This window comes from Synchiropus splendidus, chromosome 16 (genome assembly GCF_027744825.2).
Source record: "Synchiropus splendidus isolate RoL2022-P1 chromosome 16, RoL_Sspl_1.0, whole genome shotgun sequence".
NCBI lineage: Eukaryota > Metazoa > Chordata > Actinopteri > Syngnathiformes > Callionymidae > Synchiropus > Synchiropus splendidus.
Window position 1 is genome coordinate 7,084,518 of NC_071349.1, and position 16,400 is coordinate 7,100,917.

Here is a 16,400-nt window from a genome sequence, read left to right on the forward strand (position 1 = left end):
TCCAAATTCTGTCCAACAGTGGTTTTATTTCCTTGATTCAAGCTTGTTTTTCCTTGTGGATTTCTAAATAAGGCCACATCCCACACCTACTAACATGGGCGTAGAACAGCCTCCTGACATGTGCATGGAGCCAACAAACACCTTCTTAACCCTTTCCTGCTTCCAAGGAGGAGCCCTCAGCACCAGTGCTCTGTTTTTGGAGTGATGTGCTTTCGTTTTTGCACACCGACGCTGTCACTTCTCTCCTTGGTCGACCCCGGAATCATTTGAAGGCTCCCTGGATCAAAGAAAAAGGTTTGGCTCTCTGTACACGCCTGAATGGCTCCATAACTCCTGGAGGAAAGACAAGAAAGATGGTGCGAGGTGAGGGGTCAGGGAAATAGTTTAGTAAGACAATAATGGAGTTAAACTGCAAACAGATGCTGCAGGATGAGAAAAACAGGCGTAAATATTATATGGCGGAGTTGAATCTTTACATGTGGATTCAAGACACTTGTCCTGATTTGACATTTGTATGAACCACGAGTTGCATAATGCCAGCCAGTAACACGCCTCAAACCGAAACTGCAGGAACCAGTCAAACCGCCCCGCTAACATGATGGCCCGTTCCGTCGTTCGTGGCGGGGCTGCACGCCGAGCAGTTTAGCTCCAGCCTTGTCATTTGTATTCAATCTGTCATAATAAAAGCCAATGGAATTCCTTTGCTGAAGTCAAACATACTTCAAAATGTTTGAAACCCATTCAACTTTCATTTGGCTGCCATAAACTTGGCCCTCAACATCCCGCTTTCCCCGCGCTGACGGGAATGAATAACGGCAGAGAAGCCAATATTGTGTTCTAGCCGAGCACAGCTGACTCTTCTGTCTCTGTGATCCCTCTATCAATAAGGAACACAGGCTGGTCAGAAGGCCTGCCAGCTGCGTGGCTGTCCATACAGCCTGAGCACTATACAACATCTGGACACAGATGTGTTCTCATCTCACACACATGCCACGCTTCCGCCCAGCTCCTCCCACTATGAAGAAGTATTCACACATACTTGGCAAACACAAAGTGAAAAATTGTTTCGGAGGCATTTGCATATCATACACAACAATCAGCGATAAGATCCCTCAGTCGCCAGAAAGCTCCGGCTCCGTCTTGATTTGATTACAGCTTCAGCTTGTCAAAGTATTTTTAGCCAAAATGACATTTAAAAAAAGAAATGCAGTTTCGACAGAGATCATTACTGCAGATGAGAGCTGCTTCAACACGCAGCTGATTAGCGCCACGGCACGTGCTAAACACGTTGGTGGACTCACTAGACTTGGATCTACTTCACGACACAATAGTGATCTGATGGTGATCGCAAAAGTTGTGTGTCGAGAGGTATAAATGTGTGTTATAGGCATTTCCTCCTTCGCTTCACATAAATTAAAAGGTCGTCTTGGTGGTTTACCAACGAATAAACATCTGATCGTGAGTGAAGTGAACTTCCTCTCAGGTTGTCAAAATGGAATCCTGAAAATTTGTAATTTAAATAATATTTTTTATTTAAATAATATTCATATAGACAGGGAAAACAGAACCACAAATAAATGTTTTATTAAAAAAAAAAAAAAAAAGAACTGATCAGAAATTGAAAAAAACTAAACGATATAGTAAAGTTTTTTATTCAGTGCAACTAAATTCAAAATAAATAACCCAAATATAAGTTATGGGTACATGATCCTCACAACCAGTGGCTGTTGTTTCAGTCATGTTAGCTAGCTAAAGGCTAGCCATGGCTAATGGTTGATAACAAAGCAGCTTACATTGAGCAGCTAGCCACAGGCCATACTTGACTCACATTAATGCAGGCCTGCCAGGCTAACATTAGGAGTCAGTTCAATAAGGTGAACAGGTGCTAACATGTCAGAATTTGTCATAAAGGCCGAGGTGCCAGTGCCGCGCTGCCTACCGAGAGCGCGGCACAGCGCTAGCATGCACACCATAGGAGCAACACCAAATTTTTATCGTATCTGGACACATTGTACGTGGAATACCTTGACTTTTGGCAGCCTCAGCTTCCATGTGTATGATGATGGATTTGGTGGAAGCATATCTGTTTCACATGTATATTTGGGAAGAGTGTGCTTAGCATTCAGATAAGCAATTGGCTCCATGAATGCTATTTAAGCTGTCGGCAGCACATCTGATGATAAATATGTTCTTTCATGCGTCAGATGCAGCTGTTTCCATTGTATTCCATTGTATTCACTCTTCAAGTTGGTATTTTTAGCGTACCTTAGCTAATGACTGGAGGCTTCTTTTCCCGCTGCAATAGCATCCAAATCTAATTAAAAGACCTTCAATTGTAAATACCACTCTATTTTCTCATTTATATGTTATTCATACACTCGGGTTCTCTGTAAATACGGCCTGCCCCGGGGCTTGGCGATAATGAAAGTGAATGGTGGAGTTGAGGGAGAGTCAAATCTGTGTGTGTGTGCAGTCAGACCATGCATCAGCACTCCCACAGGCCTGGAGCCTCTCATTGATTGACCCCGCTCCCCTCTTCCCCTATTCCCAAGCCGCAGTGATTGATTCCTAGTCGGGGCCTTGAAGATGGGAGGCCTGACTCGGGCTCACACAGCCTGGGGCCTCCCAGAGGGTGACCTGAAGGACCATGGAGGGGGAGGGAAACCTATTTCCAAGACCCCTAACCCAAGCTATGGGGTCCATTTTGAGTGAGGCCTTCACAGCAGGGTGGAAGTTTCTTATTTGCCGCTGCTAGAAGAGCTTCAAGGCGGGACAAAGCCGTGAGTGTAGGCAATGGGTGTGTTGGACTCATGTGATGATGATAAATCATTTGTGTTTATAATATTGCATCCACACATGTCTCTGAGTGGGAAGTGACTTTTAGGGATTGGATCAGGTTAAAGTGAACACAGTGGAGCAACACGTTGCAGTAGACGGAACACTGTTGTGTTCCAAACAGCATAAGACACTTTTTAATCTACAAAAACAGCTTTGTTTGGCTTGTCTGTTAGCCTGCTCTCTGTTGGCATTGTTTACCACTGAAGCACTGACAAGAAATTTCTTTTGGTTTTTCATTTTATTTTATTTTATAGTCTTTCTGATCAAAACCAAGAATGCAATGTCAAGAAGATTAGCCGTTTTACATATCAGCTCATAGATGAAATGTCTTAAACAATGCGTTTATGTTTGTGAATGTCTTTGATAAATAACAATACGTCTATAGATATCATAAACTTTCAAGGATATGTGTCGGTCAAGTCACAAAAGGGTCCGCGCAAGTTAGCAACATGAAATGTGTGTGTGTTGAAATAAAATTACCGCCGTATTTGCAGTGTACGCAGCAACTTTCGACGGCATCCCTCCTCCGCCACGCATCAACAACCCCTCTCCGTAAGTGACACGCAGCTGAGAAGCGAGGAGATTATATTAAAATCAATTTTTTTTCTAATTAACTTTGTAAATTTCCCGCTGAGCTATCAGACGCCGGGGCCTCGTGCGCCGCATTGCGTCTGATAATGAAATCAATTTGGTTCAAATTGTTTCAGGTGACTTTTAATGAGCGTCTAATTTCCGCCCGAGGAAGGAAGGTCAGGATATCTGTTTGTTGTTTGTGTTGTTTTTTTAAATTGATGGATCACCTGCAGAAGAAATACTGAAATTCTACTCCGGAGGGGTCGATCAAAGGACTTTGGTTAAACCAGTTGTATTGTCATTAACTGCAGCCGTTTTTGGTTAAACTGCTGCAGCTGGTTTCATGAATTCAAATGAAGGTGGAATGGAGATGTGGAGCCTATTGTGTTCACACTTCATAATTCCCTGGCTGTCCTGCCAAGGCCGGCATCCTTGCCCGAGGAAGCTTGTTAAGCTGTGCCTTACAGCGAAGACTAATGGATGGTAGAGAAAGCCCCCTTAGGACCTTTTAGCATCATTTCTGATGGTCTGCTCACTTAGTATTCACTTATGTATTTTCACCCTACTCTGCGCATAATATCATGAATAACCATTGCTTTCTTCTGAACCCGCCCGGGCCTTGTTCATAACCATCGCATCTGAGCACACGAGCACAACTCAATTAGCTGAGGTGGTCTGTTTTACCGATTCAAAGTAGCAAAACATAAAAATAATGATTTGTTTCTCGAGATTAAAGTCAACTTCTGGGACATAAAAGACATTAGCATGAAAAAGAACGACGTTGAAGACTGGAAGCGAGAGTTTCTTTATGGATATCGCATGACTGTCAGACTAAATTTTATGTCAAGTCCTACTCAAAGAAAGCACCCGGGGTGATTTGCTAACAGAATTCCAGTAATCTAATAAATGTCTTGCTACAAATATCCCTTCAGGGTGCCGTTGCACCAAACTGGGTTGTTCTTCCATCTTGTTTGGATAAAGCTCCAGAAGAATTTGTGTTTTCCAAATGCATACGTATAGTCGTCCCATCTCACTGTTTGGTTCAAAATGAAAAAACGTTGTGGTTTCATCTCAACTGAGGACTTTTTTTTAGCAGCTAAAATTAGGTGGGAACTGGACAACCCAGCAGATGATTGTTTACTCGCGACTCACATTTAAATGTAAACAAAAGTTTACTAAATTGTACTTTACATTTTTCCTGAGACATTTTTATTCTGGATAATTTTGTTCTTTTGTACTATATCACAGCTACTTTGAGTTAGATGCGAAGGGCAGGAAACTAGCGTCCATGAAGGTTTGCACACAAACTTGTATGTACAGTCAGTGCAGCCTCAAATTAACCTCTGTATGTTAACGGACTGTAGGAGGAAACTAGAGTACTTAGAGCTGCCTTCTTGATGTGAGGTTTGGTCAAAACATTTTCAAGGCAGTAGGTTATAGATATAGTTTTTTTTTTTAATTCTGAAAAGTCATCAAAATCAAATTATCTTCATTTTAACTGTAGCATTTAACACTATAGACCACAAGTATCAGAATTTCCCCAATACCTTTTCCCCAGTCCAAGGATCTCGCCAAAACATGGGTGAAGATGATCTCTTCACAAGTATGCAGAATGCAGTGATGCATGACATGCATACGCAGGCTAGTTTTAGATTATGAAGCTTGTGCACAGTGTTCACCTGCTTAACTAACTGCACGTGGAAGTCAGTACATCCTCTCTCTCATGGCATTTTATATGGACGTTGGAAAGTGGATTTTAGTGTCAGATGCTATCGGAAAAATCGGCCTTCCGCGTTGCATGTTGACACGTAAGTTTTCAATTAAAGCATGGCATGGCATCCCATGGCATCAGGTATATCCTGATGCCATGGGATGCCATGGGCAGCATGTTACAAAGAAGAAAGAAGGGGTTACGTAGGCCATGGGATGACATCCTTTAACGTGGTATACAACCCCCTCCAAAATGTACGGTTCAGTCACAATAACTTCCACTAGGGATGAACTATATGGCCAAAATAAAACAAATATATAAATACTGTAATCGAAAAAATGAATTAAAAGCTATGATCGTGAATCAAAGTCCACCAAACTCTCCACAACTGTCACACACCTGTGTCGACTGTCAAATGCAGCTTATCGTTCATGTCTGCAAGTCCAATGCAGCGAATGAGCCATGTGTTTATCAAAATTCTCATTGTGGAGATGAACGATATGATATCCCTCGCGGTGAAAAGATCTTCCGTATGTCTCCTCTGAATGTTTCTACTGTAATTCCCCCCACCTGAAGCGTCACTCAGGGAAAGAAATGTTTTTACACCAACGTGCAATGCTGAAGGCTCACTTCGTCGTCAAGATCGGACACAAAAGTCCACTTCCGCATCAATATATCATGCCATGGGAGTGAGGGTGGGTTGTGGAAATGGATGGAAGTAAAGATAGGCATAGGAGGACCGACCTAAAAAAATGGGAGAGCATCATACATCTGCAACGGTCCTCATTACTTGACTAAATATTAACAAAAAACAATGGAAACTGGGGAAATATTTAAAGCAGCGGGGAGAACCCTGAATATCATATCAAGTACTGTAGCCTTTCTAGAGTCTCCTTCAAGATGGGTTAGAACAGTAATGTGAGAATTGTGAGTCAAGTCACTGCGTGGACAGGGACAATTCTTGTTGGTTTACGAAGTTCATCTGTTCGGAAGTAGAGAACAATAGGCATCCCTGATACAGATATTGGACTCGTGAGTGTCACGTGACCCCGCAGATGTAGCTGGCATTGGCACCAGGTTTGCCTTGAACTTTTGTGGACACATGCACAACACAAGGAATATCATGCAAGAATTATCAGCCACCAGTCTTGTGTAGATTTAGCTCACCCACTTGTTTCTCTGTGCGCTGTTCTGTTTTTTTTTTTATTATTGTTGCAACTAGATTTTAGGGACAGGACACTGTTATGTTTCTCTGCATTGTTTCACTCCATGGTGTTTGTTTTTGTCCCCTAATGGCGTGTCATAAACCTGTCTGCCAGAGCTAGTTTGGCCATTCAAGAATTTTTTCTTTATTTTTGAGTGCCTGCTGCCTTTCTGGTACTCATTCTCGGAAAAGGGAAAGGGGCTGTGGTGACCCCGTAACCTCAATCTCACTTGAGACAGATGAAGCAGCCAGTGTCTCCCTGCCTCCTCCTCTCTCCGCTCCATCCTCCTCCTAATGACGTCTTTTTTCGGCGACTGTGACAAACCGTAACGCAATGCAACTTTTTCCCGATGCACGTGGGAGAGGGATGGCAGTGCTGCCGGTGCTGTGAGAGTGTGTGAGCGTGGATTTGTGTGGCGGGTAAATATTGGTGTCAAAGGCAAAGGGCACACCTATTGCCAGCAGTGAGGGCAATTATGCGTATTGCACCCAACACAAAAGCAGCCTGCTTTATGGCATTTTGCTGGCTTTCATTCTCTGGTCCCCTCCTCATTCCAAAACAAGTTGTGTGCGTATGTACAATATTTCCACCCTTCATCTGCCCAACCGTGCTCCCACATAGATTCCATTGCCATTGCTATCAGTGCTCACAAGCCTCCGCGCCAAGCTTCCTGTGCCATCCAGGCATCTACCCGGTTCCTTGTGGACACAAGTTCCTCATCCCAGTCTTGGGTGTACCTTCACACCAAGCATAATTTAAATGACATAGTCAATGTGGAGATGCGATCAACAAAATGTAGCTACAAATTCAATATGTTTCAGGTGACACTTTTCAAGCGCCCAAATGCTGAGGTTGAACAGCAAGTTGGTCTGTGTTAGCCCAGTTTTTCAGCAATGTCTGGGGCCCGAGGAAAAATTCATCAATAAGAGCAAGACGTAGTGGCTGAACCTAGTGGATCTACTCACTGACTTCAGAAGGGTCCAATGGACCCAGAGACAGCAGCGTCCAAATCTTTGTTTTTGCTCCACTAACTTCAGGCGCACCCCCCAGCAGGATGCCCGACTTTTATTTACACAACTTACACAACAAGCAAGGGTAGTCAGACAGGTTTCAATTGATATGACCTTAGAAAGAGGCCGTTTTATATGCATCATGAAAACGGCAGGTTTATTATTCATACCCCTGCGGTGTTATTGGTTGGCTCTAACTCGTCATCCAAATGAGTTGTCCACATCATCCATCTGGGGGCGCTACACATACTGCAGCCTTTGGAGGCATCTAGGAAAAGAAAAGGCGATGGTATACGGCATCCATGGAGGGATGCTATTTTGCAGGCTAGTAATCTGCTTTTAACTCAGATTCATGCTTGTGTCTGAGGAATAACAGCTCTTTTACTACTGTACGGTTTTTACTATAGTCGTCTTAGACTCTGATCACTTGTGAACTACCTAGCCACTGCCACCCCTTCTTTCCCCTCCAGAAGTGAAGCGTAGAACTGCTTGCATCGTAGAGCCATTATGGCACCCTACAAGTTGCCATGGTGACAGTAGACAGGTGTGCTAATTGAATCTCCTGTAACTATGAAATGACCATAGTTACAACACTTGTCTTGGATGCCTTTCTCAGCATTAATGTTGCACCTTCAGTGACTTCAGACTTGAATTGCACTTGAGGGCAAAACACTCAAGACACGACTAGGACTCATGATTGGTGACTCGTTCATAATGTTCATTCAGATCACCTGCCCGCCTGACACTGTTTTCCCGACCATCTTTCATAGCGCACAGGGTCCACCGGACAATAACCAAGAGTGGCTACTCCCCAGGCTGAGCGGGACTGTTTGTTTGGTGACGGCAACTATAGGGCCAAATAACAAAGTGGCCAACTGCAATCCTGTAACCAAGTTCAACATTAGCATTAGCTAACTGGACCCAAGACATGTTGATGGTTCCTGGAGGACTGTCAAAGCTATAGTAGTATTCCATGTATTGGTTTCTCCAGCAGCAGAAGAGGGTGCTCTCATATCCAACACCCAGATTACACCCTCTTCTTTTTCTTCTTTTGCCATTTGCCATCAACCTGCCAGCCTCCTCCACCTCACTCATCCTCCCAAGTCACTCCTTTCCTCCTCATGTTCCTGATAAGACTGACTTATCAATACTGCCTGGTCATGTGTTGGAAGGATTTGAATATGACTCCTGCTATTGCCATCGTCTCACTTTACCGTGCCGTTCCAGAGTGTGAACCCACTGAAAGTCCCCCGGCCGTCGGTTGTGTCGCTCAACCTCAAACTGATAAGCCTCACATTGATACTGATCTGCGGTGCGCCCAGGCAGGAAAGAGTTAACAATACAGCGCTTCTCTGCTCTTCGCCTGATGACATCAGTATTGTCTCTGCATCCATGAAATTAATTTTTCTAATCTTAGTCAGCAGGAGCGGGGGAATTTGCACACATTAATATGGAACTCGATCTGTCCTCGCCCACTGCTGCAGTCGCTCTTCTCCTCTGCCGTCCTCCCCCTCCTCTACTCTCCTATCTTTAGATTTTTTTCCCCCCTCATTTTAAAAAACAATAGGCCGTGAAGACCCGTCTAAATTGTGGATCTGTGTTCCGGAGGCCGAAGCGTCACTAGGCCCTGCAGTGCTGTAGAAATTGGAGAGAGTGCTGCTGTTTGGGATAAATAAATAACATAAAAGAGTGATTGTCCCGGTAGACAAATCGGCTGTGGCTGCTGCATGTTGATTCTCCAGAGACGACCACAGCGCAGACGATAAAGAGGATCCGCTGACAATAATTATCCTTATTTGTTTCTCCTCGCAAATTCACAGAGGCTAAAATGGTTTCATTACACAGGAAATAAAGTGGGCCGTCTGTGGGAGCCTTTCCAAGAAAACAAGGAGACAATCAATACCAAAGAGGAATCTTGGGAGTTATTCGAACTTATTTAGTCTTTTCCAAGGAATATTTCAAAGCAAATGAGCAAGTCTTAAACGAATATTTCCGGCTGGAGTTTTCTTGTAGCATATGTCAGATGCGGTTGATAACAGACTTGGAGTCATTGTAATCCAGTAAATTCTGATAAAACTACGCAGTAAAGAGAACTAGGAGACATCTGGGGCTCGCCAGCAAAATGCCAATGTTCCTGCTGAGCTTGGATCTGAAGCTGGTGGCCAGGATGAGATTAAAAAGCAGTTATTAGTCTGCAGATATACAGATTATGTTTCTCAGAACAACCTGTGAAACTATTAAACAACAGCGGTGTGAACATTTTAAGTGTTCTGGAAGAAATATATACGTGAAGGTTAACTGAAAATTATCAAAGCTAATGGTAGGATTCCACTATGTGTCAAGTGTAAAAGACGCTGACGGTAAATTATTTTCTCGGCTACCAGGCATTTCCAGCGACGACTGATGACGGCCGATACGTTTATGTTTTTCATTTACATTCAAAAAAGAACAGAACCCATCTATTGCAACTCACCGTTGTTGTGTGGGCTGTAATATATACACAATAACGTCAAAGAAATATTCAGAAGTTTACTCACGACAGGCTGCTTTCATTTCATTTAGCGAAGCTATTTTTGCAAGATTTCTTTTGCTCAGCCAAACAAACAAAGCAAAGCATATTCACATTAAAGTGAAAATGGGTTTTTGATAGCTCAAACATAACTGCAACATTAAACAGAATATATGATATACAACACATAAACATACAAATAGTACAATAAAAAATAAACATTAACAACATTAACAATGTTTTATATTTAGCGTAATTTCTGGACTATATGCAGCTACTTTTTTCTCGTGGTCTGAACCCTGTGGCTTATGCTGTACAACGCAACTAATATATAGATAACAGAGCCAATCTCCTGGAGTTTTTTGTTCATTCATTATTTTCAATATAATACACTACTACTATATATATATATATACATACACACACACACACACACACACACACACATATATATATATATATATATATATATATATATATATATATATATATATATATATATATATATATATATATTGCGTTGCGTTGGTGGCATCAGGGGCAAAAATTTTAACTTTTAATCTCCATTCATCGCACTAAAGCTAAGTTAACTTTAACTAAAATTATTCGCACTCTTTGTATTTGTTCTCCATGTAACTTAAAGGTAGTACTTAAAGTACTTAAAGGTCACACATGAGTGTGTGATTAACTTGCCATTAACTGCTTTAGCACGATTATTTGAGATTAAAAATGTAACATAATAACAGCACTAACTTTCAGTGCAATCTTTTGGGATAGATTTACAGGAAGAGCATCACATCAAAAAAAAAAAATAATAATAATAATAATAACAACCTAAAAATAAAATTAAAAATAATAATAATAAAAAGTTAAGATTAAACTAGATTAAAATAGTGGGGAATGTGATTGATATTTTCAGTGTTATTGCTCACATAGCATACTGTTAAAGAAGAATCCCCTATTATTGATCCTGACAGTTCATCCTTGCGTCTAAATTAAACGTTGTTGTGGTTCCTTATGAGGCTGCAGCTTTTTAGCTCTTGGTCCACTCCAGTTTCATCTGGCTCATCTTGACTGTGTTCTCTCTGTAGCAACTTGACGACTGAACAAATCAGGTCGTTCATCTGAATGCAACTGGATAGCAAACGTCTGCAGGGAGTTGGTTTGGCTCCAAGGCTACTACTGCAGAAGTGTCGGAGATGAAAGTAAAAAGTGGTTGAATTGGACGTAATATTGGAGGATCTTGAACAGGAGCTGGATTGAGCTTCAGCTCTCGTCAATATGAACGAGTAAAGTCAACTCCAATTCCGTCACTCACTCAGACACCTTCTTCAGCAGAGATAAAAATGATTCCGTCCTCCGTATCAGACAGCATTCATCTTGAGGGTGCTCCTTGCTGAAAGTGCTCTCCCAGTTCAAACGGTTCCTGAAGTCGCTGTTTTCTCAATAAAGCCGGCTGTCGCTCGTGAAGATCAAATGAAGGGAAGACCTCTGTGTTTCCACTGGCCGTCGCCGGTGTTGTCCCAGAGCACAGGAGTGCACCCTGGCTCTGGCGACGCTGTGTTATTGCTGCACTTGTGAGATTGGAAATCCTCTTTGCTGGATAGTAAATAACAAAGATGAGGCCAGGCGCCAACAGATGATCAGATGGTCATTTAGAGTGAAGGACAGCAAGATCCACTGGGACGTCTCTGTTTACCTTAGTGTGAGACTGTGTACTCTCTCCATATTGTCTGTGACCAGAAATAAGGATTGACTTAACTCGATCAGGGTCTGATCAGGAGTAAAATGTGAGCCATTTGTGGATAGTATTGTAGTGAAAGATAGAAAGAAAAAAACATAGGAAATGACTTTAGTTTCATTTTGAAATTGGAGAAACAATTCCTGGAGTTGTTTTTTTATCTGATGTCCCCTCCGGCTCAATCACGGTTCACTCAGTGCTGTTTTCATTTATATTTTTTCCAAGTACAGTCATTTCTCTGAGGGAAAGGAAGAAAATGCTTCAATTTGTCAGGAATTGTTGTCGTTTTCTCTGCCTGCTGGTGTGAGGGGAAACTGTGACATATCTCAGGAAAAGGGCTGCGCTGGACTGAAATCTCATTTAGTGGAACTTGTCATGAGGGCAGATATGAGTCTCAGTTGGGGACGCAGGGACTTTTTTTTCTTTCTAGCATGGACAGGTGTTGATAATGCCGCATGTGGAAGATGGACAAATGTATGGGATGCCTCCTATATCATTTTATTTCAACTGTGTGATGTGAGATTTCCCTCAAGTGTGCTGGCGGCGATGACAGGAAGAGCCAGGTTGTGATGTGTTACATCTCCAGGACTCAGAAGATATGTATTTGTGTCTCAGTTATTTCCAAACACGTCTTGGATATTTTGGCAGTTCTGTGTTTGTGGCAATTTAAGAACCTCTGGAGATTCATCTGGATGTACAGCAACACAGCGCTATCTATTGCTCTGCTGACGCCAGCACAGTGTGGTGTGTGTAGTTCTGTAAGCCGTCTGTGGTGCAGTTGGTGGTACTGCAACTCGGAGACGGAAGTTGTCGGTTTGAATCCACCTTAAGGCAACTATTGGTTTGCATATATTTTTTAGACTTTTTTTTCTAGTTCTGGGAAACACACCGACTTGTGAGAGCATCTTTGGCAGTCCCTCAAGGTGAAGCCTGAATTGGAAGATGGAGGAGAGGGTGCCTGTCTATCCCACTTGGTGGGGACTGATACTTGATCAAGCACTATCCTTGTGGGGACATTTGGCTGGACCCCATGAGGTTAATCCTCAACTTGAGAATGAAGACTTCAAAATAACTGGATCTTTATAAGATCAGAGCCCTGTTTAAGGTAAGCCATTTGTTTCAGATGGTTAGGTCTAGGATTAGAGGCTGGGGAAAGGGTTATGGCAATGAGAAACCTCACAATGTCTCCCCAACTAGCTGGGGTAGACATCAGCCTCTGAAAACAGGGAACAATGATGAACACAATCCAAAACTTTCCACCTCAGACTGGGTTTATTGAGGTTAGTTATGTCAGGCACCAGGAGGCCATTCATATATATATTAGCGCCACGACGCTACGTTAAATTTGTTGGCTGTAATCGATAATCTATAATCAAACTACTTGTCAACAGTCTCAATAGTCGACTAGTCCTGATGTCATCATACTCTCCACAGCAAGAGGAGAAATGCCTGTGGCTCGGAACCATTGCAACATGGAAAGTTGAAAGTATAGTACCATTCCGCAAAGGACACGCACATTTCGCACCCCATTTAGAGGAATATAATTTTAAATATGAAGTATCAGAGCAACGTTTGACACCAAACAAGTCGACATTATTTATTTATATTCATTTTTTGACACTATTAGCCATGTTGCCGTGTTTGTCAACCTATACACGTCGTGCCAACTAGTTGACTAATCATTAATGTAGTTGGGAACTAGCCGACTATCAAAATTATAGATATATTTTATAAGTATTACACTGTACATTGGTCAAAATAGCACTGACTTGAGCATAACTTGACATTTACATTTCTGTTTTTTAATTTGGCCTCTTTATTACTGTTACATTTAAGATGCAAATTCCTATTCATTTTGACACATCAGCACCGTTATGTAAAAAATATATATACATTTAAATCTCTGTAAATCTTTTTTTTTTTTTTTTTAATCGTATAGTCACCATTAATTGCATTCCATATATGGTGTATCAGAACAGGAAGGGACCCAAAACACAGGGAACGTGTCCAAAAAAGTGCAATATAGACACAAAAAAGTACTGACCATCCAAGAATGGTCCACTAGAGTTCAACACAGAATCTGGAAATAACAGAAAAAAGGGGAATAGGAAGAGAAATGTCTTGCTGTCCTGTTAATATTGTTACTATTCAAAAGTTTGTTATATTTAATGATACGCACAAATTCAATTCAGGAGGGAAAAAAAGACTGTTTAACAAGCACCTTATTATTTCTGTGCAAGCTTCCTCCTCCATTATGTTTGGTTCAGTCGCTCAGCTTGTCCTTAATAGGTAGAAACCATTTATAAAAGTCTGCATCAGAATCTCTTCAGCTCTGGTAACCTTCAATCTACCGCTGTTTATATAGACTACTCAATGTTTGAATGTAAGTCCGCTTTTATAGAGCTGCATCATCAGCCACAGTGTTGTTATCTCATGAAGGAGTCAGGTTTTTACACCAACAAATGTGTTTGCTATACAGGAAAACATGATTTGTATAGTAGTTTTTTATGTCTTTCCTGTAGCTCTATAAGAGGTCTTAATGCCTCTCACTCCCATCTCTGTGGATACGTCGAGGCAGGTCCATCCAGCATCCATCCCCAGACGTGTCCTCTCAATATTAACCTGGCTATATAGAGATGCTGCAATATCTGCTAGACCCTCGTTCAGATGATATTAGCCTGGTGATGAGGGAGCTGGTCGACCAGTGAACTTAAAAAACAAAGTGTACGTGGTGTATTTGACCTCATTCACTGGAGAGGCTATCTACCAACGGAAAAATTGTGAAAAAGAGACTTTTATAATTAAAATTTCATCTGCCAAGAGCAGTGGCTTCAGTACACATTTTGTTGTTTATCATCCATGAAGCCAACCTTAAATAATAACTTTATTGTGTATTAGATATATACTGTATAATTTGTTGCAATTTCTTTCCTATAATTTAACCTGCAAATGTATTTCTTCCTCTGTGTGTTAAAAAGTAGTGGTAATACCATGTGTTGTCAGATAAGAAGTTAAGAATTTGAGGAGTAGTTCTCACCCTGAAGGCTCTATTTGAAGGTCTATGGCTGAAGATTTAGCATCTTTTGGTGCTGGAGTTTTTCCACGACGTGGAACGTTGGTGGTGGACAGTTCTGTTGTGCTGTGATATCAAGAATCATGGATAATTCCATCCCTTAACTCCTTCCTTCCTTCACCTTCCGAGTCTATTCATGAGCAGAACTCACATTGGTGGCTGGGGTTTCCAGACATTCATGAACAATAGCTTCCATGGTCACGGTGTTGAGAGTCTTGTCATCAGATCTACTGACTGTTCCTAAAAGCCAAACCTCAAACCCAGAAAACCTCTGTCATTTGGAAAACCACACTGTGAGAATCAGTTTGTGCTGCTGCACCACTGCGGTTGTGGGAGAAAGGCCAGAGTGTTTTTATTGCCATGTTTATGATTGCTGTAAACCACACAAATAACACTTTACAAAGCTTTTTTTTTTCTAGAGATTAAGCTAACATAACAGCCACATAATTCCCATTCATTTTGGCACAGTAAAAACCGTTGCTTATTTCATTTGGGGTTCATTTATGAGCCGTGTACAGTGTTTCCCATAAATCAATGGTGTTTTTTTTTTAGCATCGCATTTATGTCAGGGTTCCAGCTTGGCAGTGGGTTGTTGAATTCATTAACTCTCTGCAATTCGCTTACCAATGAAGGTTAAGTGTTATTGAAGGAAGTACAACAGATGATAGATCCGTCATTGACGTTAATCTCTCCTCCACAGGTGTCCTCCATGGACTTCATGGCTATGAAGCGCTCGCAGCTGTATGGTATGACCAATAATCCATACACCACCCAGCAGCAGCCAGGAGGCGGGCCCTATCCGCCCGGACAATCGTACACGTCGCCTTCGCACCGATACCCAGTCAGTATGCAAGGACGGGGCCAAATGAGCATGGGTGGGATGCAGTACCCTCAGCAGCAGGTATGTCCGAGAGAGATTTTTTGTATTCTTTAGTGGCTAGTTTAGGATGCCAGTGTAGGGACTCTTGGCTGGTGTCAGAGAGTGGGGCTCTACTCTGTGTCCCTTTTAGATGACAAGCCTCTTGCCTGAACCGTAACCTTGTGCTTAGGGAGGAGTCTGGATGGACAATGATGTTTGCTGATGATACAGTGATTTGTAGTGACAGTAAGAAAGATGTTGAGAAAAGAGGAAGTGGAGTCGAATATGAAGGCACTTGGCACCACATTACTGTTGGAGGAGCTGAGTGTTTGTGGCTGTCTCTTCTGCTGCTGTGGACAGAGGAAGTACTGCTGAATGAGACAGAATCGAGGCACGTGATGATTGGCACTAAACTGAATTTCCTGCTGTATATCAGTCGCCCACATCCCTAAAGATGCTCTGTAGCGTTCTGATTTGATGACACTTATAGACAAGAATGTAGTTAGTGAACTGAAGGGGAATTCACACACGACGTCACAGCAACCCATGTCTTTGTTTGATACGTTTTTGCAGTTTTAAAAGTGCTGTTAAGGTGTTTTGTCAAGGTTTTCAGTGTGTTGTTCTATCATGAGAAAAAAATAAATGTTGTATATATAGAAGAGATCAATGAACAAGGAAGTCACTGTACATGCTGTACCTTTGTTGGAGCGTTGTAGTGCCCATTACAGGACTGGCATAGGCTATGTACCATGTGGATTTGTGTGGCTTTTTTGAACGGCAAGGTTTCTATGTGGATGTGTAGCCTTGGCTAATGATGTCAAGTTTACCGAACAAACAGTAATTATTTTTCAGAAAAAAATTAGTGTTGAATGAAGCAGAGC

General features: G+C 41.9%; 1 protein-coding gene across 2 annotated transcripts in view; it reads left to right on the top strand.

Moving 5' to 3' along the window:
* Positions 1-16,400, top strand: part of arid1b (AT rich interactive domain 1B (SWI1-like)) — a 174,162-nt gene that overhangs the window by 18,857 nt on the left and 138,905 nt on the right. For both annotated transcript variants that reach the window (XM_053845368.1, XM_053845370.1), the window contains exon 2: positions 15,361-15,561. In XM_053845368.1, coding sequence (XP_053701343.1) covers positions 15,361-15,561 — 201 coding nt within the window. The remainder of the gene's footprint in view (positions 1-15,360; positions 15,562-16,400) is intronic.